Source organism: Mercenaria mercenaria, chromosome 6, assembly GCF_021730395.1.
Source record: "Mercenaria mercenaria strain notata chromosome 6, MADL_Memer_1, whole genome shotgun sequence".
Taxonomy (NCBI): Eukaryota; Metazoa; Mollusca; class Bivalvia; order Venerida; family Veneridae; genus Mercenaria; species Mercenaria mercenaria.
Window position 1 is genome coordinate 40,381,874 of NC_069366.1, and position 27,021 is coordinate 40,408,894.

At 37.5% G+C, this 27,021-nt stretch overlaps 1 protein-coding gene across 4 annotated transcripts in view; it reads left to right on the forward strand.

Moving 5' to 3' along the window:
- The window catches only part of LOC123549122 (repressor of RNA polymerase III transcription MAF1 homolog), a 131,706-nt gene that overhangs the window by 76,322 nt on the left and 28,363 nt on the right, over positions 1 to 27,021 (forward strand). The window contains exons 5-6 of one of the 4 annotated variants that reach the window (XM_045336959.2): positions 5,159 to 5,233; positions 9,395 to 18,726. In XM_045336959.2, the coding sequence (XP_045192894.1) occupies positions 5,159 to 5,233; positions 9,395 to 9,413 (94 nt within the window). In that variant the 3' untranslated portion in view covers positions 9,414 to 18,726. The other 3 variants (XR_006686003.2, XM_045336958.2, XM_053545665.1) reach the window with 3 other exon arrangements.

Genomic DNA, 27,021 nt, shown 5'->3' on the forward strand with positions numbered 1-27,021 from the left:
TTTGATTGATTTTTCAATGATCCTTTTTCAGGTACTTCCTGGCTGTGGATTCTCATGTAGAGTCAATGCAGGAGAGAATCCTTACTACAGCAGTTGTAAGTGAACATTGTCTGCCGTTCTCTCTGGCAGGTGACATCATAGATCTAGTGAAATGACTTGCTGAAGCAAGGTAGCACTAGACCAAACAACATTATCCAGGACCGGTGCAGCATATGTGAATACTCATAAGGACAATTTTGTGTCACTGAACATTGATGAGGCAACTAATAGAAATATGGACAAAGTGCTTAACATTATAGTGCAGTATTATGATGAAGAGTCAAACAAAGTTGTACTTGACCACTTAGGTTCAAGAATTCAGAATGTTGCTGCAGCTGCTGAAATTGTGAAGTCTATAGAAAGTGTTCTGTTAGATTATGAAATAAAGTGGACACAGGTTGTAAATGTTTTGATGGACAACTGTAGCACCATGAGGGGAGTGAAAGGAGGAGTTGACTCAGTTGAGACTTTTATAAGGGTAAAAATGGTTGTCTTCTTGATGTCAGTGGGGTCACGGTCCACATGATAAGCAATGTGGCCAAAACAGTGATGAAAAATGTAGACAGTGTTCTTCGGAGTATTTGCTTTGACCTATTCTATGATGTAGAGGAGTCCCCAAAAGTGAAGGAAATTGTAAATGAAATGATGACTTTGATAAATGCTGAAAAATCCAAGCATCTTATTAGACCAGTCAGCAGCAGATTTCTCCAGATGTACGATGTCACCTCAAGGCAGAAGTGTTTTGATTACCTAACTGTTGATTACGCAGCATTTCTCACTGACTGTTTAACATGGTATTATAAGTGAACTATAGTTAAAACCTATTAAGATTATTATTACACCCCTGTTAGGACTTTTAATGCACCAATTCTACCATGTAATTATGTCTCCCCCCCCCCCTCTGGGGGAGACATATTGTTTTTGCCCTGTCCATCCATCCCTCCTTCCATGCGTCCGTCCGTACGTCACACTTCATTTCCGAGCAATAACTGGAGAACCATTTGACCTAGAACCTTCAAACTTCATAGGGTTGTAGGGCTGCTGGAGTAGACGACCCCTATTGTTTTTGGGGTCACTCCGTCAAAGGTCAAGGTCACAGGGGCCTGAACATTGAAAACCATTTCCGATCAATAACTAGAGAACCACTTGACCCAGAATGTTGAAACTTCATAGGATGATTGGTCATGAAGAGTAGATGACCCCTATTGATTTTGGGGTCACTCTGTCAAAGGTCAAGGTCACAGGGGCCTGAACATTGAAAACCATTTCCGATCAATAACTAGAGAACCACTTGACCCAGAATGTTGAAACTTCATAGGATGATTGGTCATGAAGAGTAGATGACCCTATTGATTTTGGGGTCACTCTGTCAAAGGTCAAGGTCACAGGGGCCTGAACATTGAAAACTATTTCCGATCAATAACTAGAGAACCACTTGACCCAGAATGTTGAAACTTCATAGGATGATTGTACATGCAAAGTAGATGACCCCTATTGATTTTGGGGTCACTCCGTTTAAGGTCAAGGTCACAGGGGCCTGAACATGGAAAACCATTTCCGATCACTAAGTGGAGAACCACTTCAGGGTTCGCACAGGCCTTGAAAAGTCCTTGAATTCGATGGTAGTCCTTGAAAACACCTTGAAAATGACAAAAACCCTAAAAAACCTGGAAAAGTACTTGAATTTTGAAAAAAACTGCTTGAATTTGACCTTTCACTCCTTGAATACATTCTGTCCGTAACTTTGCTTTGCAAAATGAATGATGCTTAAAATAAATCTGACAAAATGAAAATAAATTCTTGAAATTGCCGGATCGGGTCACTCATTGATTTCCCTGTATGCTATGGTAGTGGTCTACGGCGGCATTTTATCGATATTTACACAGAGTGCTATTTCTACCGTATCACCGTTTGTATATTTCCGTTTCCGTTTAAATATTCCGGGGATAATAACTCGCAATTTTTTGCTGTTTGCGAGTGTTTCCAGTGAATTTAAAATGAGTAAGAAAAATAAACATGTTAGCTCAAGTAAGTGGGAGACAAAGGACGAATATAAACAGTGGCTGAAGCGCTATGAAGCAGACTGAACGAAGGGTATATGACAACGTATGACAAAATTCTTGACGTATCAACAGTGGGAGTGCGCTAAAAAGTCACAAGAAAAGCATTAAACATCAGCAAAATAGTGAATCACATCAATCTAACAATCCAGTTACGTCATTTTCAAAGGTGTGACAAGTGATGGTTGTTTTATTTTTGCATTACATGATGAACACAATAAAAGCTCGTTAAAAGTTGTTCAGATTAGGTCACGGTTTTGAAAAAAAATAGTCCTTGAAAACTTGTAAATAGTCCTTGAAAAGTCCTTGAAAAGTACTTGAATTTTGTCACTGATATTCTGTATGAACCATGCACTTGACCCAGAATGTTGAAACTTCATAGGATGATTGTTCATGCACAGTAGATGACCTCTATCGATTTTGGGGTCAAAGGTCAAGGTCACAGGGGCCTGAACATTGAAAACCATTTCCGGTCAGTAACTTGAGAACCACTTGACCAAGAATGTTGAAACTTAATAGGATGATTGATCGTGCAGAGTAGATGACCCCTAACAATTTTTGGGTCACTCTGTTAAAGGTCAAGGTCACAGGGGCCTGAACATGCTAAACCGTTTCCAATCAATAAATTGAGAACCTCTCGACCCAGAATGTTGAAACTTCATAGGATGATTGTTTATGCAGAGTAAATGACCCCTATTGTTTTTGGGGTCACTCCGTTAAAGGTCAAGGTCACAGTGGCCTGAACATAGATAAACAGTTCCGATCAATAACTTGAGAACCTCTTGATCCAGAATGTTGAAACTTCATAGGATGATTGAACATGCAGAGTAGATGGCACCTATGGATTTTGGGGTCACTCTGTTAAAGGTCAAGGTCTCAGGAGCCTGAATATGGAAAACAATTTCTGATCAATATCTTGAGAACCACTTGACCCAGAATGTTGAAACTTCATAGGATGATTGAACATGCAGAGTAGATGACCCCTATTGATTTTGGGGTCAGTCTATTAAAGGTCAAGGTCACAGGGGCCTGGTCATATAAAATCATTTCTGGAAAATAACTTGAGAACCACTTGACCTAGAATGTTGAAACCTAATAGGATGATTGGACATGCAGAGTAGATGACCCCTATTTATTTTGAGGTCACTTGATCAAAGGTCAAGGTCACAACAGCCTGAACAGTGACTTGAGAAGCACTAGGCCAAGAGTGTTGAAATTTAGTGGGATGACTGGACATGCCAAGTAGATGATCCCTATTGCAGCCAACCATCAGTTGCTCTTTGACTTTTGCTCCTGACCCCTATTGACTTCTTGCCTATAGGACTTTGCATTGGGGGGGGGGGGGGGGGGGACATGTGCTTTTTTACAAAAGCAATTTCTAGTTTTCACAGTCATTAATTAATTTATAAATTAAAGAAATGTGTTACTTGAATTAATGACATTTCTAATAAAAAAGTAAATAAAAACCTTTATATAGAAATATTTTGTTATTGTTATAAGTGACATAATCTAATATCTTGCTAGATTCATTAGTATTAGAATTTTTAAGATGAAATACTCTGTGTAGATACACTCCTAGAAGAACCTCAAAAAATGATTTGTATGACTCTGAAATTACTAAAATTTCACAGCTTCCGGGGGCTTCTGGACCCACCGAGGACCCATGCGTCCCCCTGGCACCCAGCAATATTTTCAGGTTTTTCAAAATTTTATACTTGCACCCATGGGTCAAGGTCACAGGGGCCTGAACATGGAAAACCATTTACAATCAATAACTCGAGAACTGCTTGACCCAGAATGTTGAAACTTCATAGGTTGATTGGACATGCAGAATAGATTACCCCTATTGATTTTGGGGTCACTCTGTTAAAGGTCAGGGTCACAGGGGACTGAACATGGAAAACCATTTCCGATCAATAACTTGAGAACCACTTGACCCAGAATGTTGAAACAAAATGCAGAGTAGATGACCCCTGTTGATTTTGGGGTCATTCTGGTCAGAATTACACCAAACTTGGTCAGTAGCATTCTGGCATGGACCTCTATCAAGTTTGTTTGGCCCCTTGAAGGGCTGCCAGAGCTAAAAATAGATGAACCTTTAAAGAACTTCTTCGCATGAACTGCTTGATGGATCTTTATCAGACTTGGTCTGTAGCATCATTATAAGGTCCTCTCCCAAATTTATTCAAATGGGGGCACTTGTCCCCTTTTAGGGGCCACTAGAGCTAAAATTGGAATATCTTTAAACAACTTCTCATAAACCGCTTGATGGATCTTCATCAAACTTGGCCTGTAGCATCATTTTAAGTTTCTCTCCCAATTTTGTTCAAATGGGGGCACTTTGCCCCTTTTAGCCGCCATTAGAGCTAAAAATAGAAATATCTTTTGAAGACTTCTTCTCAGGAACCATGTGATGGATCTTCACCAAACTTGGTCTTAACTATGATCATTAAAAGGTCCTCTCCCAGTTCCGTACAAATGGGAGCACTTGCCCCCTTTTTAATGGCCACTAGAGCTAAAATTAGAAATACCTTTAAACATCAAACTTGGTCTGTGGTATCATTTTAAGGTTCTTTCCCAAGTTTGTTTGGAGGCACTTGGCCTCAATTTGGGAGTAATAGCATCATTATAAGGTCCTCTTCCAAATTTGTTGAAATGGGGCCCCTTTTAGCAGCCACTAGAGCTAAAAGTAGAAATACCTTTTAAGAAGATTTTTTTTCTCGGGAACCGCTGAATAGATTTCCAGAAGCAAAGTCAGTTGATTAGGTGAGTGACTTGGGCTCATTTTTGGGCCTCTTGTCTAAGAATGTTTTTGGGGTATGAGTGATATCTCCAGTTATTACTGGAGCGAATGGTCAGGTCCTTAGGTGGTCACTATCTTAAGATTTAGCATAGTATTTGGACATGTTCTTATCAATATAAATATTTATTTTTCTTAGAAAGCATTTCAAGTATTTAGAGTTGGGGCTAAAATCTTGGGTCAGTAGGTAAAGGGCAAAAAGGCCTTGTATATGTTTGTCTTTCAAAATAGTAATGTGCATATGTTTAAACTTTTTCAGTGGCAGCCCATATGGAGACTCAGGAATAGGGCAGGATATCTCTACAGATGATTCCAGTGATCTGCTGTTTGATAAGTAAGTTATTTGCTAATCTGTAAGGAATGGTTTACCTCCGATCTGCTGTGGTATTCCAACTTTTCTCAAAGTTATGATGCCTTCACTTGTGTGGATATAGATTTGCTCATATCTATACATATTTGAATTTTCTAATGTTTTATAGAGAAGACCAAATTTATCAGTTATTAGGAAATAGTCCAAGTTGTTCATAAAAACCAGCATTTTGACCTTTTATTTAATTGTTCTTTGAGGTGTGGTCATATTCAGTATTAAGTTTATCTTATAGTTGTCTCATTTTAGCAGTAGGAAGTTAAAAAAGTACCAGCATTTCAGTATTGAAGCTTTTTAGCTCACCTGTCACATAGTGATAAGGTGAGCTTTTGTGATCACCCTTCGTCAGTCCGTCTGTCCGTGCGTCCGTCAACAATTTCTTGTCTGCACGATAGTGGTTTCATTTATGATTTTATCTTAACCAAACTTGCACACAACTTGTATCACCATAAGATCTCGGTTCCTTTCTTGAACTGGCCAGATCCCATCATGGGTTGGCCCCTGAAAGGGCCAAAATTAGCTATTTTGACCTTGTCTGCACAATAGCAGCTTTATTATGTCTCCCCCAGGAGACATATTGTTTTTGACCTGTCCGTCTGTCCATTCGTCCGTATGTCATACTTCATTTCCGAGCAATAACTGGAGAACCATTTGACCTAGAACCTTCAAACTTTATAGGGTTGTAGGACTGCTGGAGTAGACGACCCCTATTGTTTTTGGGGTCACTCTGTCAAAGGTCAAGGTCACAGGGGCCTGAACATTGAAAACCATTTCCGATCAATAACTAGAGAACCACTTGACCCAGAATGTTGAAACTTCATAGGATGATTGATCATGAAGAGTAGATGACCCCTATTGATTTTGGGGTCACTCCGTCAAAGGTCAAGGTCACAGGGGCCTGAACATTGAAAACCATTTCCGATTAATAACTAGAGAACCACTTGACCCAGAATATTGAAACTTCATAGGATGATTGGTCATGAAGATTAGATGACCCCTATTGATTTTGGGGTCACTCCGTCAAAGGTCAAGGTCACAGGGGCCTAAACATTGAAAACCATTTCCGATCAATAACTAGAGAACCACTTGACCCAGAATGTTGAAACTTCATAGGATGATTGATCATGAAGAGTAGATGACCCCTATTGATTTTGGGGTCACTCCGTCAAAGGTCAAGGTCACAGGGGCCTGAACATGGAAAACCATTTCCGATCAATAACTGGAGAACCACTTCACCCAGAATGTTGAAACTTCATAGGATGATTGTACATGCAAAGTAGATGACCCCTATCGATTTTGGGGTCACTCCATTAAAGGTCAAGGTCACAGGGGCCTGAACATTGAAAACCATTTCCGGTCAGTAACTTGAGAACCACTTGACCCAGAATGATGAAACTTCATACGATGATTGGTCATGCAGAGTAGATGACCCCTAAGGATTTTGGGGTCACTCTGTTAAAGGTCAAGGCCACAGGGGCCTGAACATGGAAAACCATTTCCAATCAATAACTTGAGAACCTCTCGACCCAGAATGTTGAAACTTCGTAGGATGATTGTTCATACAGAGTAAATGACCCCTATTGTTTTTGGGGTCACTCAATTAAAGGTCAAGGTCACAGGGGCCTGAACATTGATGACCAGTTCCGATCAATAACTTGAGAACCACTTGACCCAGAATGTTGAAACTTCATAGGATGATTGAACATGCAGAGTAGATGACCCCTATTGATTTTGGAGTCAGTCAATTAAAGGTCAAGGTCACAGTGGCCTGTTCATGTAAAATCATTTTTTGGAAATAACTTGAGAACCACTTGACCTACAATGTTGAAACTTAATAGGATGATTGGACATGCAGAGTAGATGACCCATATTTATTTTGAGGTCACTTGATCAAAGTTCAAGGTCACAGGAGCCTGAACAGTGACTTGAGAACCACTAGGCCAGGAGTGGTGAAATTTAGCGGGATGACTGGACATGCCAAGTAGATGATCCCTATTGTAGCCAACCATCAGTGTCTCTTTGACTTTCGCTCCTGACCCCTATTGACTTCTTGTCTATAGGACTTTGCATTGGGGGAGACATGCGCTTTTTTACAAAAGCATTTTCTAGTTTATGATTTGATTTTTACCAAACTGGCACACAACTTGTATCACTTATAAGATCTTGGTTCCTTTCTTGAACTGGCCAGATTCCATTATGGGTTCTAGAGTTATGGCCCCTGAAAGGGCCAGAATTAGCTATTTTGACCTTGTCTGTATAATAGCAGCTTCATTTATGATTTTATTTTAACCAAACTTGCACACAACTTGTATCACCATAAGATCTTGGTTCCTTTCTTGAACTGGCCAGATCCCATTATGGGTTCCAGAGTTATGGCCCCTGAAAGGGCCAAAATTAGCTATTTTGACCTTGTCTGTACAATAGCAGCTTTATTTAAGAAATAATTTAAAGCAAAACAGTGCTTTGTCACTATTTATACACGATGGGCGGTTATACGTCGGGCGTAATAATTTCATGAGGGCGCAGCCCGAGTGAAATTATTTCAGACAACGTATAACCGCCCGAGTGTAAAAATAGTGATAAAGCACTGTTTTGCTATAAATTATTTCGATTCTAATATGCTCTTTATTGTAAAATTTATATCAAATATGATGGAACTGTTCCTTCGCGCAAGCATGGCGCCAATAGTAGGTATTTGTTAAAACACGCCAGGACCGGAAACGGTAATACGTCTTGTGGCAAAAAGCCGATAACTAATTCAGTATGTGTATAAATTGATCAAAACAGTTGTGCAATGTGACATTTCGTTTAAAACATGTTTTTAAGTAAAATATTTCATGAAATTTGAAAGCGCTATTTCTCGATGCATACATGGCGCTAAATATCACGTTGACGTGACGTCAACATAACATCGTTGTGATGATTAAAGCATTGTTAGCCATATTAGAATTATGATTTGATTTTTACCAAACTTGCACACAACTTGTATCACCATAAGATCTCAGTTCCTTTCTGGAACTGGCCAGATTCCATTATGGGTTCCAGAGTTATGGCCCCTGAAAGGCCCAAACTTAGCTATTTTGACCTTGTCTGCACAATAGCAGCTTTATTTATGATTTGATTTTTACCAAACTTGCACACAACTTGTATCACCATAAGATCTTGGTTCCTTTCTGGAACTGGCAAGTTTCCATTATGGGTTCCACAGTTATGGCCCCTGAAGGGGTCTAAATTAGCTATTTTGACCTTGACTGACTGCACAGTAGCAGCTTCATTTATGATTTGATTTTAACCAAACTTGCACAAAACTTGTGTCACCATAAGATCTTGGTTACTTTCTTGAACTGGCCATATCTCATGATGGGTTCCAGAGTTATGGCCCCTGAAGGGGCCAGAATTGGCTATTTTGATCTTGTCTGCGCAATAGCAGCTTCATTTATGATTTGATTTTAACCAAACTTGCACACAACTTGTATCATCATAAGATCTTGATTCTTTTATATACGCCCGCAGGGACGTATTATGTTATCGCCTCGGTGTCCGTCTGTCTGTCTGTATGTTGGTTAGCAATTTCCCTTCCGCTCAAAGGGTCAAAGGTCATATGACTTTGTTTTATGTGAATATTGCTCTGCATTGAGTGAGCGACTTAGGCCCCTCTTGTAAATCAATTTTCCACAAATGTTTCTTGGATGTTTGGCATGTGATATAAGGATTTGACTGTCTGCTGTAATTGTTCAAATTATTGCCCTAGGTTCAAAAATTGCAGTGCCCATGGTAGTGACATGTATATAATATAGGCTGATATAAAAGAAACTTTGAATATCTTCTTCTCTGAATCCATAATAGCTGGAGCATATTTATATAAACCTAACTCTGTTCTTGTACCATTATAAACGCACTTGTCTTTTACACAGGTGAGCGCTTTAGGGTCAGTGATGCTCTTGTTAATAAAATTAGTCTGTATCATCATTACGTGGACCTCTGTAAGGTCAAGTCTTGAAGTGGTTCACCTTCGCTGCATATATAGACACTTACATTTAGTCAGATATCATATAGCTGAAAGGGGCCATCAGAGCTTATTGGCCCCACTTTAGCCGTGTTGTTAAGTGTCATTTTTTTTTTTTTCAGTGAACAAGACATGGAGTAGCAGGTTACTGGAGACAGTTTTTAAGAGTTTTATTATACAGATACTGTATTCAATATTCATATTACTACCTTTTGCCAGATTTTGATTGTGAAACTGTTGTTTGTTTATTAAAGTAGTTCTGCACGTTTGATAAACCGGAACTAATGGCGTAACATCATTTATCTGGAAAACGTAGAATAAAGCCTGGACTCGGCATATAGAAACGAAAATCATTTTATGAATCAATGTTAATCCGTTGATAAATGTATTAATCCAACAAAGTTACTATTTATGTAAAGATGAAATATTGTATTAAAATGTCTAGCACGTTAAATCATTCTCAATAATCTCTTAAAATCAACTTGAAATGTGCAGATCCATTTAATCTCGAGCTAATATTTCAAAAACTAGCAGAAGGACCTATACATTTTATTTCACCATATTACAGGCCATATGTTTATTATGCTCCCCTTTGAAGAAGGTGGGGTATATTGTTTTGGAGATGTCGGTCGGTCTGTCCATAGACCAATCCGTTTCTGGATGGTAACTCAAGAACGCTTGGGCCTAGGATCATGAAAGTTGATACAGAGGTTGGTCATGACCAGCAGATGACCCATATTGATTTTAAGGTCACAGTGTCTCCGAACAGTTAAACGGTTTCTGAATGACAACTCAAGAATGCTTGGGCCGGCCTAGGATCATGAAAGTTGATAGGGAGGTTGGACATGACCAGCAGATTTTGAGATCAGTAGGTCAAAGGTCAAAGTCATAGTGACCCGGAACAGTTAAGCGGTTTCCAGATGATAACTCAAGAATGCTTGGGCCTAGGATCATGAAAGTTGATAGGGAGTTGGTCATAACCATCAGATGACTGCTATTGATTTTGAGATCAGTAGGCCAAAGGTCAAGTTCACAGTGACCCGGAACAGTTAAACTGTTTCCAGATGCTTAGGCCTAGGATCAGGAAAGTTTATAAGAAGGTTGATCATGACCAGCAGATGACCCCTAAGGATTTTGAGGTTAGTAGGTCAAAGGTGAAGGTCACAGTAACCTTGAACAATTAAACCATTTCTGGAAGATAACTTTAGACTTGTGTGTAAAGATCATATAAGTTGATAGGAAGGATGGTCATGACCAGCAGGTGACCCCTATTGATTTTGAGGTCAGTAGGCCAATGGTCAAGGCCATAGTGACCCGGAACAATAAAACTGTTTCCGGGCTATAACTTGAGAACACTTAGGCCTAGGATCACGAAACTTTAAAGGGATGTTGATCATGACCAGCAGATGACCCTATTGACTTTGAGGTCAGAGGTCAAGGTCACAGGGACCCAGAACTGTTTTTGGATGATAACTTGAGAACTATTGGGCCTAAGGTCACAAAACTTTATAGGGAGGTTGCTCATGACCAGCAGATGACCACTATAGATTTTGAGGTCAGCAGGTCACATTGACCCAGAACAGTAGACTTTTTTTGCCAAATAACTAGAGAACGCTTGGGTCTAAGGTCACAGAAATTTATAGGGAGGTTGATCATGACCAACAGATGACCCCTATTGATTTTAAGGTCAGCAGGTCACATTGACCTAAAACAGTAGAATTTTTTTTGCCAAATAACTAGAGAATGCTTTGGTCTAAGATCATATTTGATACAGAGTTTACTTATGACTGGTAAATTACCCATAATTATTTATTTGAGGTCAGTATGTCAAATGCCCAGTGCACAGTGACTATCAAAGCTTTTGCTTTACAACTTGCAATACTTGTTCACCATCAAAAGCTGACTCTGTACAGCAAGAAACGTAACTCCATCCTGTTTTTAGCTCACCTGTTACAAAGTGACAAGGTGAGCTTTTGTGATCGCGCGGTGTCCGTCGTCTGTCCGTCCGTGCGTCCGTAAACTTTTGCTTGTGACCACTCTAGAGGTCACATTTTTCATGGGATCTTTATGAAAGTTGGTCAGAATGTTCATCTTGATGATATCTAGGTCAAATTCGAAACTGGGTCACGTGCCTTCAAAAACTAGGTCGGTAGGTCTAAAAATAGAAAAATCTTGTGACCTCTCTAAAGGCCATATTTTTCATGGGATCTGTATGAAAGTTGGTCAGAATGTTCACCTTGATGATATCTAGGTCAAGTTCGAAAGTGGGTCACGTGCCATCAAAAACTAGGTCAGTGGGTCAAATAATAGAAAAACCTTGTGACCTCTCTAGAGGCCATATTTTTCATGGGATCTGTATGAAAGTTGGTCTGAATGTTCATCTTGATGATATCTAGGTCAAGTTCGAAACTGGGTCACGTGCCATCAAAAACTAGGTCAGTAGGTCAAATAATAGAAAAACATTGTGACCTCTCTAAAGGCCATATTTTTCATGGGATATGTATGAAAATTGGTCTGAATGTTCATCTTGATAATATCTAGGTCAAGTTCAAAACAGGGTCATGTGCGGTCAAAAACTAGGTCAGTAGGTCTAAAAATAGAAAAACCTAGTGACCTCTCTAGAGGCCATACTTGTGAATGGATCTCCATAAAAATTGGTCAGAATGTTCACCTTGATGATATCTAGGTCAAGTTTGAAACTGGGTCACGTGCCTTAAAAAACTAGGTCAGTAGGTCAAATAATAAAAAAACTTTGTGACCTCTCTAGAGGCCATACTTTTCATGGGATCTGTATGAAAGTTGGTCTGAATGTTCATCTTGATGATATCTAGGTCAAGTTTGAAACTGGGTCAACTGCGGTCAAAAACTAGGTCAGTAGGTCTAAAATTATTAAAATCTTTTGACCTCTCCAGAGGCCATATTTTTCAATGGATCTTCATGAAAATTGATCTGAATGTTCACTTTGATGATATCTAGGTCAGTTTCGAAACTGGGTCACGTGCGGTCAAAAACTAGGCCAGTAGGTATAAAAATAGAAAAACCTTGTGACCTCTCTAGAGGCCATATTTTTCATGAGATCTTCATGAAAATTAGTGAGAATGTTCACCTTGATGATATCTAGGTAAAGTTCAAAACAGGGTCACGTACCTTCGAAAACTAGGTCAATAGTTCAAATAATAGAAAAACCTTGTGACCTCTCTAGAGACCATATTTTTCAATGGATCTTCATGAAATTTAGTCAGAATTTTTATCTTGATAATATCTAGGTCAAGTTCAAAACTGGGTCACATGAGCTCAAAAACTAGGTCACTATGTCAAATAATAGAAAAAACGACGTCATACTCAAAACTGGGTCATGTGGGAAGAGGTGAGCGATTCAGGACCATCATGGTCCTCTTGCTAGAATTATGGCCTCTTTTGATTTGGAAAATCAGATTTCTTGGTTAAGTTTTGTGTTTAGATCAACTTTTTTCCTTAACTATCAAAGCTTTTGCTTTAAAACTTGCAACACTTGTTCACCATCAAAAGCTGTCTTTGTACAGGAAGAAAGACAACTCCATCCTACTTTTTGTAAGAATTATGGCTGCTTTTGGACTTAGAAAATATCAAATTTCTTAGTTAAGTTTTTCATTTAGGTCAACTTTTCTCCTTAACGGTCAAAGCTATTGCTTTAAAACTTGGAGCAGTTATTTGCCATTAAAAGCTGACTCTGCACAGCAAGTACTGTAACTCTACATTGCTTTTTTGAAAATCATAGGTATGACAATATTTCTATTATACAGAAACAAAAAAAATCAGATGAGTGTCTGCACCCACAAGGTGGTGCTCTTGTTAATTTGCGGATTTTTATTAGTAAATTCTGAAGTTTTGAAAAATCAGGGTTTAATCAAATTCTACATTGTAGAACAATTTTTGATCCGAACGTGCAGAACTACCTTAACTCACCCTAATTTTGTTCAGGGTTGGCTATTAGTATAATTGTATTGTCCATAGTCCTTTGTCAACATCTTAACTTAAATGTCCTTCATGGTGAGAACTACACCAATGTTCATCAGTAGCATCCTGGCATTGACCTCTATTTTGTTCAAGTGCTTCAGCTTAGCCCTTATAAAAATGGCCACCAGAGCTAAAAATAGAAAAACCTTTAGCTATCTTTTTTATCTTCTCTGAATCTAGAGCCTTGATATTTATAGAAACCTAACTCTGTAATTGTACCATTATGTTATACAAACACACTTGAAGCCTTTTACACAGGTGAGCACTTTAGGGTCAATTGCCCTCTTGTTTTTCATACTTGAAGATAACTATTCTGCACCTTGAACAATGTAGAATAGTAGATGCTAAAAACTGGTTTGTGCAATGATGTATCTAGGACTGAACAAAAACTGTCATTAATCATTGAATTCAAAGAACAAGTTATATAATTACGTAGTCCTTTTGACAAGAATCCACTTTGAAATCCACTCCTGATATTACCCAGTTACATGCTACAATCTAGCTTTGGTTGAAAATAATCATGATACAAGTTTCTACTTGGCTGTTATTGCCTTATAATAAAGTAACATGATGTTTTACAGTTTGTAATAATTATTGTTTTATAAGTATTAAATATTTACGCTTGGAAACTTTTTACATTTACAATATATAATAAAGTTTGTTACCGGCACAATGTGCTAGCATTACTACAGATTTAACAAGAAGATGTCTACAGAAATACAGTATGTTTTCTTTGTTTTGCAAAGAAAAGGATTGAATTGGTAACTAAGAGGCACTGTCTCAAAGATGGAAAAACTAAGTGAATGTGTCAGAGTAAATGAAATGTTGAGAATTGATGCAATATAAATGTTCCATTATTTTAGTCACAGTACCAGCGTATATAGACAGTTTTCTTAATTACTTGAATATTATATTTTAGATTGCATTGTTGTTCTGTTCATCATATTTTGTTTCTTAACTGCTGCCATATTAGATGTTTATTTGCCTTTTGATAGTAGCATTGTAGTCGTCTGTCATATTTTAAAGCCTGATGCCAGTTGAAGTTCACAAAATGATGTACTTCTTCTGTATTCTACTGCATTTTTATTCCCCCACGGTGGTGGGTGGGGGGTGCATATAGATGCCCTTGTCCATCTGTCCGTCCGTCCTTCAGAAAATGTTGCGCCTAGCTCCAAAAGTATTTGACATGAGTCACAAAACTTTACAGGAACGTTGGTCAGCATATGTAGTTATGCACCTGGGGTTTCGCGTCCAGATTTATTTTCTTGTAGGAGTTATGGCCCCCGACTATAAAAATTGGTCATTTTAGAGTTGTGTCGCGCCTAGCTCCAAAAGTATTTGACATAGTCACAAAACTTTACAGGAATGTTGGTCAGCATGTGTAGTTGTGCACCTGGGGTTTCGCGTTCGGATTCATCATGACAGGAGTTATGGCCCCTGACTTAGTAAAAAATTGGTCATTTTAATGTTGTGTCGCGCATAGCTTCAAAAGTATTTGACCTAGAGTCACCAAAGTTTACAGGAATGTTGGTCAGCATGTGCATTTGTACACCTGGGGTTTCGCGTCCGGATTCGTTCAGACATGTAGGAGTTATGGCCCCTGACTTAGTTAAAAATTGGTCATTTTAATGTTGTGTTGCGCTTAGCTCCAAAAGTATTTGACCTAGAGTCACCAAAGTTTACAGGAATGTTGGTCAGCATGTGCAGTTATGCACCTGGGGTTTCTGGTTCGGATTCATTCAGTATTGTAGGAGTTATGGCCCCTGACCTAGGAAAAAATTGTCATTTTAATGTCATGTAGTGGGGGCATCTGTGTCCTATGGACACATTTTAAGTTTATATTTCACTAGCTTTTGCTTTCGTAATTCAGTTACATTTTTAGCTCACCTGAGCACAAAGTGCTCATGGTGAGCTATTGTGATCACGCTGTGTCTGCCATCCATCTTGCATCAGTCCATCAACTATTTCTTAAAACGACTTCTCCAAAACCACTGAATGGATTTTGATGAAACTTGGCATGAATGTTCCTTGGGTGGTTCTCTACCAGAATTGTTCAAATGGTTAAGCTTGGTTGCATATAGGGGCCGCCAGAGCTAAAAATAGAAAAATCTTCAAAAGACATCTCGTCCTAAACTGCTGGTCTGATTTAAAAATAATTTCACACAAATAGTCCTTATATAACCTTACTGGCTAGCGTCCTATAACTGGACACTTTTGGAATATTTTTCACGATAACTCGGGAAATAGATATATCTAGTGGTTGAAATTTCACGTGAACAAAGCTAGGTTCTCCTCCTAACTAGAGCCAATTTGTTTACTTCTAAAATTAGGTAAAGTACTTTTTCGAGGCCCGCACAAAGGGCCACCGAATTACGTTATTTTAAGGTCTAACATGTACCATGTTTCTGGACAGCGAGTTGTCACTTTATTGATTTTCAATTTACATTCAACATTGAATTAAACTTTATTTTCAACCAATGGAAAGTAGTCGTACAGTGTCTGAGTCCAAGAATTGTACGAATTACCTCTCTTGAATCTATAAATTTGATCGTATCTCTCCCAACCAAATCTTTTAAAATTTTACTTTTCGAAGTGAATATTTTGATATGTAAATGCATTTTAGGGTGTGTAAAAGTCATGTACTAACTATGTTGTAACTATGCCCTGTTGTTGAAAATCAAGCACCCATTTGATCGTAAACAGATTAACAAGGTTAAAGGCCGAAAATCATTTACAGGACTGTCTGGGTTGGTGGTTGTCCTGATTTGGTGGTCACTAGCCAGTATACCAAAACTGTTCAAATTATTCCAATTCGTCAAAACACAGGGGCGCCAGGGGGCATGGTCACTTTTCCCCATATATAATTATATATAGGGGAAACTTTTTAAAATCTTCTTGTGTGAAACTGCTGGCTCGATTTTAATTTAATTTTACACAAATGGTCCTTGTGTGGCCTTCTACCAAGATTGTTCAAATTATTTTGATTCTTCAAAAAACATTGTAGCCAGAGGGCGTGGTCACTTTTCCCTATATGTATATATAAAAAAAAGTTGTATGAAACTGCTGGCCTGATTGTTCAAATTATTTTGAGTGTCGTAAAACATGACCCCCGTGCATTAAAACCCTGATGTCCTGCATGTTTCCCAGATGCTATATTAGATCATATATCATTGCATATAAACTTAACTCTGTACTTGTACCATTACGTTACATAAACCCCAGTGGTTAAGGTCACTGACTTCAAATCACTTGCCCCTCATTGATGTGGGTTTGAGTCTCACTTGAGTCGTTGAATTCTTCATGTGAGGAAGTCATCCAGCTGGCTTACGGAAGGTCTGTGGTTCTACCCAGGTGCCCGCTCATGATGAAATAATGCACGGAAGGGGCACCTATGGTTTTCCTCCACCATCAAAGCTGGAAAGTCACCATCTGATCTATAATTGGGTCAGTGCGATTTTAAATCCAACAAAATAAATAAATAAAATGAAGCCTTTTACACAGGTGAGCGCTTTAGGGTCAATGACCCTCTTGTTATATATAAAAAATAAACCAGTTTTGAAATTCCAAATACCCTCTAAATGTCAAGAAAAAATTAATAAAAAAAAACTAAAAAAATTCAGTTTTCAATTTGCAAACATTGATTTGTAGAGTTCTAGATTTGTAGTATTATTGTAGCTTTATGTGTTTAAAATTTTGAGAAACACATGTTACACTTGTGATCGTAAGTCGTCGTCCCTGCACAATTTCTTGTGAACATGATAAAGACCACATTTTGCAATCAATTTTAATCAAACTTGCATACAACTTGTATTGGCATAATATCTTGGTTCCTTTTGAAAACTGGCCAGATCCCATCATGGGTTCCAGAGTTATGGACCCTTACAGGGCCAAAATTTGTTATTTTGGCTTGTGAACACGATAGAGACCACATTTTGCAATCAAACTTGCACACAACTTTTATTGGAATGATATCTCAGTTCCTTTCAAAAACTGGCCAGATCCCATCATGGATTCCAGAGTTATGGCCCCTTAAAGGGCCAAAACTTGCTATTTTTGTTTTTGCAGCCATATAGACTTCTTTTATGGTTTGATTTTTTTAACAAACTTGCAAAATATCTTTAACAACAAAAGATCTTGGATTCTATGTTGAATCAATCAGATCCAATAATAGATTCCGGAGTTTTGACCCATGAAAGAGCCAAAATTTGTTTAATTTTTACCTTTTGAACACAATAGATGTGACATTTTACATTCAGTTTTAACCACTCTTACACTCAACTTAAGTCACAAGAAGATTTCAGTTCCTTTCGAAAACTGGCTAGATTCCATCATGGGTTCTAGAGTTACTGTCCCTGAAAGGGGCAAAATTTTCAATTTTGCCCTTTCAGCCATATAGAGGTTTCATTTATGCTTTGATTTGATACAAACTTGCACAGAATGTTTATCTTGATGATCTCTCTCAGTTTTAAGAAACTGGGTCATGTGGGGTCAAAAACTAGGTCACCCACTCAAAGGAAAAGCTTGTTAACACTAGAGGCCGTATTTATGACCCTATCTTTTGAAACTTTGAATTTCCTACAATCATAATTTCTAGGCCAATCATGTGGGGTCAAAAACTAGTCACCACTCAGTTTAAAGGAAAAGCTTGTTAAAACTGTAGAGGCCACAATTATGACCCTATCTTCATGAAACTTGATAAGAATGTTTATCTCGATGATTCCATGGCCAGGTGAGTGATATAGGGTCATCAAGACCCTCTTGTTTCATTTTCCTTTTAATCTCTCTTAGACTCTACAAATACCCTAAAATTTGGGATGTTTTTCTATAAACATTTTTTTTTAATTAAGTCATTGAGCAGTAAACATAGTAAAGTTTTTCATGTCCTGAAACTTAGGGTAAATATGGACAATGTAGGCAACAAGTATTTAAGTTAATATCATACTTTTGTACATTTTAGAAGAAACTGTGTAATTATACATATTTGCAAAAGGATTGCGAATCTGAATTAAGTATCATTTCTGCTGTAAATATTTATTAACTTTTTAATTCATTTTTATTTGCCATGTATAGGAGTTTTACCATTCTTTTCTTTCCTCCAGCAGTTGAAAAGTGTGGGTACTGCTAACTGGTCTGTCCATGCCTATTAGGAGAGGGGGTGGGGTGGGGGGGGGTGCTCTCTGTGATTTTCATTAGGGGAAGTGGATCATAGATAGTACTTATTTTTTATTGTAGTTTTATAGTCTTACATTAGGAACATTATTACTTAGTTGTAATTAGATACAATTTTAGATATATTGTTTGTTTTAACTTTGCACTATGTGACGTTAATATGATCTTCCCTAGTAAAACATTAAAAGGTGTTTTACTGGATGTTTAAATTTTTATGTGTAAATATTGGAAGCATATTATATCATTTGACCTTGTAATCAAAATAATTAAAGTTGTTTTCTTACATAAAGTGGTTACTTTATACTTTCTGTAGAAGCATTTTTAGCTTAACTGTACAAAGTATATGGAGGGCTATCCAAGTCGTCCTGGTGCGGCATCCGTCTGCGTCCACACCTTGGTTTGATGCACTGTCTCTGTTATTACATCATGGATTTGCTTCAAACTTGAATAGTTATTCCTCATCATCACCCACATCATATGACAAAAAGGCCATAACTCTTGCACCAATATTACATGAATTATCCCCCTTTTTACTTAGAATTTCAGGGTCCATAACTCGAATTTTCCTGAATGTTGCCCTTTTTACCTGAATTCTTCAATTCTGGAACAAGAGGGCCAAGATGGCTCTAGGTCGCTCACCTGAGGAACACACCATAATAGTGTAAATTTTGACCTAGTGACCCAGTTTTTGATACCACATGACCCAGTTTCAAACTCCAAGGTTCATGAAGATTGGAGAAAAAGTGTGGCCTCTAGAGAGTAAACAGGATTTTTCTTCAATTTGGCCTAGTAACCTAGTTTTTGTCCCAACCTGCCAAATTTTTAACCCATCTGAGATTTCATGGAGACATATTCTGATCAATTTTCATTTAGATTGGACCAAAAATGTGGCCTCTTGAGTGTAAACAAACATTTTCTTTAATTTGACCTAGTAACCTAGTTTTTGACCCTACATGACCCAGATTAGGACTCGTTGACAAAGTTTCCTTAAGATTGGACCAAAAAAGTGGCCTCTAGAGTGTAAACAAGCTTTTCCTTTGATTTGACAGAGTGATCTAGTTTTTGACCCCATGTGACCCAGATTTGAAATCATCCAAGATTTTGTGATAAATATTCTGACCAAGTTTTATGAAGATTGAATAAAAATGTGGCCCCGAGAGTGTAAACAAGCTTTTTCTTTGATTTGACCTGGTGACCTAGTTTTTGAACTCACATGACCCAGATAAGTACTCATCTGAGATTTCATGGAGACAAACATTCTTACCATGTTTCATGCACATCAAATGAAAAAATGCAGCCCCTATTACAAACACCAGGTTTTTCTTTGATTTGACAGTGACCTAGTTTTTGACCCCAGATGACCTATATTCAAACTCAACCTAGATTTGATCAAGACAAATGTCTTCAGAGTTAGATATTTTGCCAACACGTATTCTGAAATCACATGTAGATGAACTTCTCTCTAGTATCACTAAATTGGTGAATCTCTCATTACAACAAGGTGTTTTCCCTGTGAAATACAAACAAGCAGTTGTTAGACCTCCACACTGGCCATAGCTTTATCAGATCAAGTGGTTCCAACGTTGTTTGAGCGGTGAATTTTACGCCGATCAGATGGAGAAATATGGCCGATACTACAAATTTCCGGTATTGTAAGTATGATTTTAAGGAATTTCTACCTGTTTTATAACTAATCAAATGAAAACGATGGGTGCACCGGGAGCGCAAATATGTCTATGTTTTAGCACATATGTCCATTTAGCTGAGGTGTGTGCCGTTTATTCAAACACTTCTGTACAGTTCGGCGGGGAAAGGAGATTTTTGACAGTTTTTGACAATATCGTATGAAATACAGTGTTAATCGGGAATAAGTAACTGTTAAAACACTTTTTATGTAAAGGGCTATCTCTTTAAACAAAACGTGTGTATTTTCATAGAATTATTCAGCGTTATTTCTGAAAAATCGGCTGAAAACCTAATGCAACGCCGTTTCGAGTGGGTCGTTATGCAACGCAATCAAGTGGATACCGTTCTATGTCTTAACTTGCGAAGTATTATCCGTCTTAAAAACAGTCATTCAAGCCTAACAATGAATACATTTAGTGAGATTTATAGCATTTTAATATCCCGCCATTTCTAATATATTGTACATCGAACAATATCGTTAAGTAAATAATAGTAATAGTTCGTAAAACAAGAACCAGTTCACGGATATCTATCTTCTCCGCGAATGGTACTGAACAGCATACCAAAATCGGGTTGACTCTTTAAATCAGTATAGTTAAAGTTGGTTACTTTTTACTCCCTTAAAACCAATACATTGAGATTTCGTTACTAATTTGTTGTGCATTTAAGCTGTTCATTCAAAATAAATAAACTTTGGTCCTTGATATAAGTATTGATCAGTTGTTTGTACATATTTCATTCATATTGCTGTGGTAGTTTTCGTTTATTTTCAGAGAAATTAATCACAGAGAACGTTAAAATTGGCCTGGGAAAAGACAAGATTTTATTAATTTTGTCCTCCATAAAACAGAAACGACGTAATAAACATCTATGGTCGCCGTTCAAAAATGAAAATACAAATGAAATACAGACACCAATGAAAGAAAATAAACCGGATTAGCAATACTAATAGAGATGTACCACAGTTGTACTATTTAACTTTCTGTAACCAAAGAAGAAAAGCCAATAGGTACTAATTCGATTTGATAACAGTTTAGAAAATTGCAAAATAATGTGTCTTTTGCTTTATTCACTTTGACTGAAGACCAGAGGCCACCATTTCATACCTGTATTTCCAAATTTTCCAGGGGGAGAACCCCTTGACCCCCCCACCCCCACCCCACGATCAAGAGGGGAATATTGTCCCCTCCAATATCTCCAAATTTAGACCTAAAATGCACCAGAGGCCACCATTTTATGCCTATATTAAAAATTTCCAGGGGAGTTAACCGTACCCGCCCCTGACCCCCTACCTAACATGGGCAAAGGCGACCCCTCTAAAACATTGCGCCTCGGCGTTGATGTCTTTGTTCAAGACTGGTGAACAAAGACTGTGCCCTCCCCCCCCCCCCCCCCCCCCCCCCCCCCCCCCCCCAGTCAAAAATGTCTGGATCCGGCCCTGCATTGGTGTCTGTATTTCATTTGTATTTTCATTTTGAACGGCGACCATAGAGGTTTATTACGTTGTTTCTGTTTTATGGAGGCCAAATAAAATCTTGTCTTTTCCCTGGCCAGTTTTAAGGTTCTCTGTGATTTATCTCTCTGAAAATAAATGAACGCTACACCAACAATATGAATGAAAATATATACAAACAACTGAATAATACTTTTATCATGGATCAACATTTTTTTTATTTTGTATGACTGGCTTAAATGCACAGTAAATCAGTGGAAATCGCAATGTATTGGTTTTAAGGGACTAAAAAGTTACCAACTGTAACTATACTGATTTAAAGAGTCAACCCGCTTTTGGTATGCAGTTCAGTACCATTCGTGGAGGAGAAAAATATCCGTGAAATGGTACTTGTTTTTACGAACTATTACTATTGTTTACTTAATGATATTGTTTGATGTTCGTCCTTGCATTATGTTTTTGTGTTGATGTGTTTTGACAATGTCCACAAAAATATGTTAAATGTTAAGCTAACATAAAAATGTAAAAGTACAATATATTAGAAATGGCGGGATATTATAATGCTGTATAACTCACTAATTTTATTCATTGTTAGGCTTGAATGACTGTTTTTGAGACGGATAATACTTCGCAAGTAAGACACAGAACGGTATCCACTTGATCGCGTTGCATGGCGACCCACTCGAAACGGCGTTGCATTAGGTTTTCGGCCAATTTTTCAGAAATAACCCTAAATAATTCTATGAAAATACATATACTCTGTTTTAAGAGGTAGCCCTTTACATAAAAAGTGTTTTTTCAGTTACTTGTTCCCGATTAATACTATACTTTATGCGATATTGTCAAAAACTGTCAAAAATCTCCTACCCCCGCCGAACTGTACAGAAGTGTTTGAATAAACGGCACATATCTCAGCTAAACGGACACATGTGCTAAAACAAAGACACATTTGCGCTCCAGGTGCACCCATCGTTTTCATTTTATTAGTTATTAAACAGGTAGAAATTCCTTTAAATCACACTTACAATACCGGAAACTTGTAGTATCAGCCATATTTCTCCATCTGATCGGCGTAAAATTCACCGCTCAAACAACGTTGGAACCACTTGATCTGATAAAGCTATGGCCAGTGTGACCTCTGCTAAAAAAAAAGCAGGTCTTGAACTAGAGCTTTCCAGTTATCGTCGTGTGAGTAAATTATCATTTCTATCAAAACTTATTGAGGAAGCTGTTCTTTACAGGTTAAACATGTAAATCAAAACAGTCTTTTGCCTAAGAACCAGTCTGCATATACCACTCCTGTGAATCTGCGCTACTTCGGTTGGTCAAAGTGGTATGGAGAAAAGGAAGTCATGGCCCTTATTGCAATTGACTTGAGTGGGCATTTGACACTGTCGACTATGACATTCTTCTAGATGTCCTAAAAGCACAATATTGCGTCTGTGATACAGCTCTTCAATGGGTAGACTCCTATTTAAGGCCCTGTACTTGTAAGATTAATATCAACAATGTATACTGTAAACCTAGAATTGTTTTTGCGCTTTTTAAATTAGCACCTTTCGTGGGTAGTATATTTCCGTGAAATTAAAAAGCCGCAAAAAAAACAAAAACACAAAAGACTAGCTTCAGCTTAAATAGATGGCTATAAAATGGTTCTGTGCTTACACATATCTGGATATTAATAATTCATATTCTAGTACCATAATTGTATTACATGAGTGCACAAATCCATATTATTTCAGTTGATTGACAAGTTACTTATTTATGAAGCAACAGCATTTTCAATATCGATCCATCAGGCAAACGGGATAATAACAAAAGCAATATGCATCTATCGAACGACATATACATGTAATTTACAGTCGGCTACCAATATTATATTATTTGAAAGTAAAATATTGTGTCTATTTCTGCTAAGTATGGATTAATCGCCTATTTAAATTGCAAACAAGTGAAGTGTAATAACAGCAATTTACTGACTGTCCATAATTGGGGGTGTATTTACTGACTGTCCATAATTGGGGGTGTGAATAGCCATTGATATGGATGAAAAGGATTAGGGTGCATTTATAATACAAGGGTAGAATAAAACTGAACGTTTTCGAGAATAATATAAATGCAGCTATGCAGTGATACTTACCTTATTATACTAAATATGTTCACTTGCGACTTAATTTTCACGGGATTCGCAATGGATATGATTCCACGAAGATTTGTATCCACGAAAATGTCCACATTTTGAAAAACGCGAAATATAGTATCCGCGAACATTTCTAGAATCACAAGCGATCGGACCCTTGAAAGGATCAATGACTGGATGAATAGAAACAAACTGAAAATGAACACTTCCAAAACTGAATTTATTATGTTTGGTAGCAGACCTCAATTGAACAAATGTTTTACAAATTCCAGATTCAGATTTATTTAAATCCATGGCATATAATATACATGTGGATAAAACAAAGTGAAATAATAAAACAGTCACAAATCAATATTGTACAAAATATTGTGCAAAATGTTGTACAAAATGGGGTACAATGTCTGACTAAGACAAAATGAATTGGACCAACCACACTAAAATAACCAAAGATGAAAGGGAGACAACTCAAAAACTGCTGATGCAGAAATAATGACAGAGTATATTCCCCCAAATATTGCCTATTGATTGACCTGAATGCTTAAGGTTAAGCAGTATATCACAAAACAACAGATTTTTAGCTCACCTGAGCACAAAGTGCTCAAAGGTGAGCTTTTGTGATCGCCCTGTGTCCGTCGTCGACATCGGCGTCAACAATTTGACTGTTAACACTCTAGAGGTCACAATTTGAGCCAATCTTAATGAAACTTGGTCAGTATGTTACTCTCAATTAAATCTTGGATGAGTTCGATATTGGGTCATCTTGGGTCAAAAACTAGGTCACCAGGTCAAATCAAAGGAAAAGCTTGTTAACACTCTAGAGGTCACAGTTTTGGCCCAATCTTAATGAAACTTGGTCAGAATGTTACTCTCAATAAAATCTTGGACGAGTTCGATATTGGGTCATCTGGGGTTAAAAACTAGGTCACCAGGTCAAATCAAAGGAAAAGCTTGTTAACACTCTAGAGGATACATTTTTGGCCCAATATTAATGAAACTTGGTCAGAATGTAACCCTCAATAAAATCTTGGATGAGTTTGATATTGGGTCATCTGGGATCAAAAACTAGGTCACCAGGTCAAATCAAAGAAAAAGCTTGTTAACACTCTAGAGGTCACAATTTTGGCCCAATCTTAATGAAACTTGGTCAGAATGTTACCCTAAATAAAGTCTTGGACAAGTTTGATATTGGGTCATCTGGGGTCAAAAACTAGGTCACCAAGTCAAATCAAAGGAAAAGCTTGTTAACACTCTAGAGACCACATTTATGACTGTATCTTCATGAAACTTGGACAGAATGTTAATCTTGATGATCTCAAGGTCCAGTTTGAAACTGGGTCATGTGGGATCAAAAACTAGGTCACCAGGTCAGATCAAAGGAAAAGCCAGTTTACACTGTAGAGGCCACATTTATGACCATATCTTATGAAACTTGGTCAGAATGTTAGTCTTGAGGCTGTATAGGTCAAGTTTGAATCTTGGTCAGGTGGGGTCAAAAACTATGTCACTAGGTCAAATCAAAGGAAAAGCTTGTTAACACTAGAGGCCACATTTATTACTGTATCTTTATGAAACTTGGTCAGAATGTTAATCTTGATAATCTTTAGGTCAAGTTCGAACCTGGGTCATGTCAGGTCAAAAACTAGGTCACCGAGTCAAATCAAAGGTAAAGCTTGTTAACACTGTAGAGGCCACATTTATGACTTTATCTTTATGAAACTTGGTCAAAATGGTAAACTTGATATTCTCAAGGTCCACTTTGAATCAGGGTCATGTAGGATCAGAAACTAGGTCACCAGGTCAAATCAAAGGAAAAGCTAGTTTACACTGTAGAGGCCACATTTATGACCATATCTTAATGAAACTAGGTCAGAATGTTAATCTTGATGATCTATAGGTCAAATTCAGATCTGGGTCAAGTGGGGTCAAAAACTAGGTCACTAGGTCAGATCAAAGGAAAAGCTTGTTAACACTCTAGAGGCCACATTTATGACTGTATCTTCATGAAACTTGGTCAGAATGGTAAACTTAATGATTTCAAGGTCCAGTTTGAATCTGGGTCATGTCATGTCAAAAAATAGGTCACTAGGTCAAATTAAAAGAAAAGCTAGTTTACACTTTAGAGGCCACATTTATACCATATCTTAATGAAACTTGGTCAGAATGTTAATCCTGATGGTCTTTAGGTCAATAGGTCAGGTGAGCGATACAGGACCTTAATGGCCCTCTTGTTTTTGTAAATGAACAGCATCTTGACACATAACCTATCTGTCCAATACATGTTTTACCGTTCTGTCCTACAGAGTTGGATACTGAAAATATTCTAAATGAGTTGTCCCCCTTTAAATAAGAATGCCATTTGTAAAGAAATTAATGTAAACAATTGTCAAAAACGTTGTTTTACCTAGTTATGTAAAGTTTAAACACCCGCACGATGTTGCAAATGCATGAAAACGAAGACATGTAACAGCTTTTAAAAAATGGTGAGTTTTTAAAGGCGCTGAACTGTCCAGAAGTGTGGCCCCTTCATGCAGTCCCTTTCCGGAATTAAATACATATATGAGTAAATTGACAATGGTTTTGTAGAATAATATAAATGTTTTATACGCTGTTTTCTTTTCATGTAAAACAATGCTTTCTTTCTATGATTTGATGACGTTTGAACTTTTTTCTCCGAAATATGGACCTATACCTTAATGTTCTCCCTTACATTGCATGTAAACCTCAATAATGGGGTTCCAAAACATTTACATGTTACACCAGAGATCGAAAAAATAAACAACGATATGTTATAATTAATTTTTACATTATTGTAACATACAACTTATACCAAAACTGAAGCATGTTAATACCATCCATACTTGTCTAGAAGTAAAGTAGATACTCAAATCATGACTACTAGAAAACAATACTGAATCAGGAGAATGAGCTATTTAAAATTTGACATTAAAATTTAACAAAACAGTGCTAATTTAACAAGTAAACCCTTATCTTTACTATTCATGAGGTTATCAAGTTGATGAATATTAGGACGAGTAGTGAAATTATTGGGAATAAACTTCTTTCTTATAAGTACTGGCCTAAGGCAAGAGTTGTCATTCTTTGCGGATCACAGCTTTAAATTAAATATTAAAACTTCCGTTACTGATATAAACATAACTATCATAAATTTCACATTTGTAAAATCTTTTTTAGCTCACCTGAAAAATTCTTCTTGTGTGAAACTGCTGGCCCAATTTTAAAATAATTTTACACAAATGGACCTTGTGTGACCCTGTGTGAAGATTGTTCAAATTATTTTGATTCGT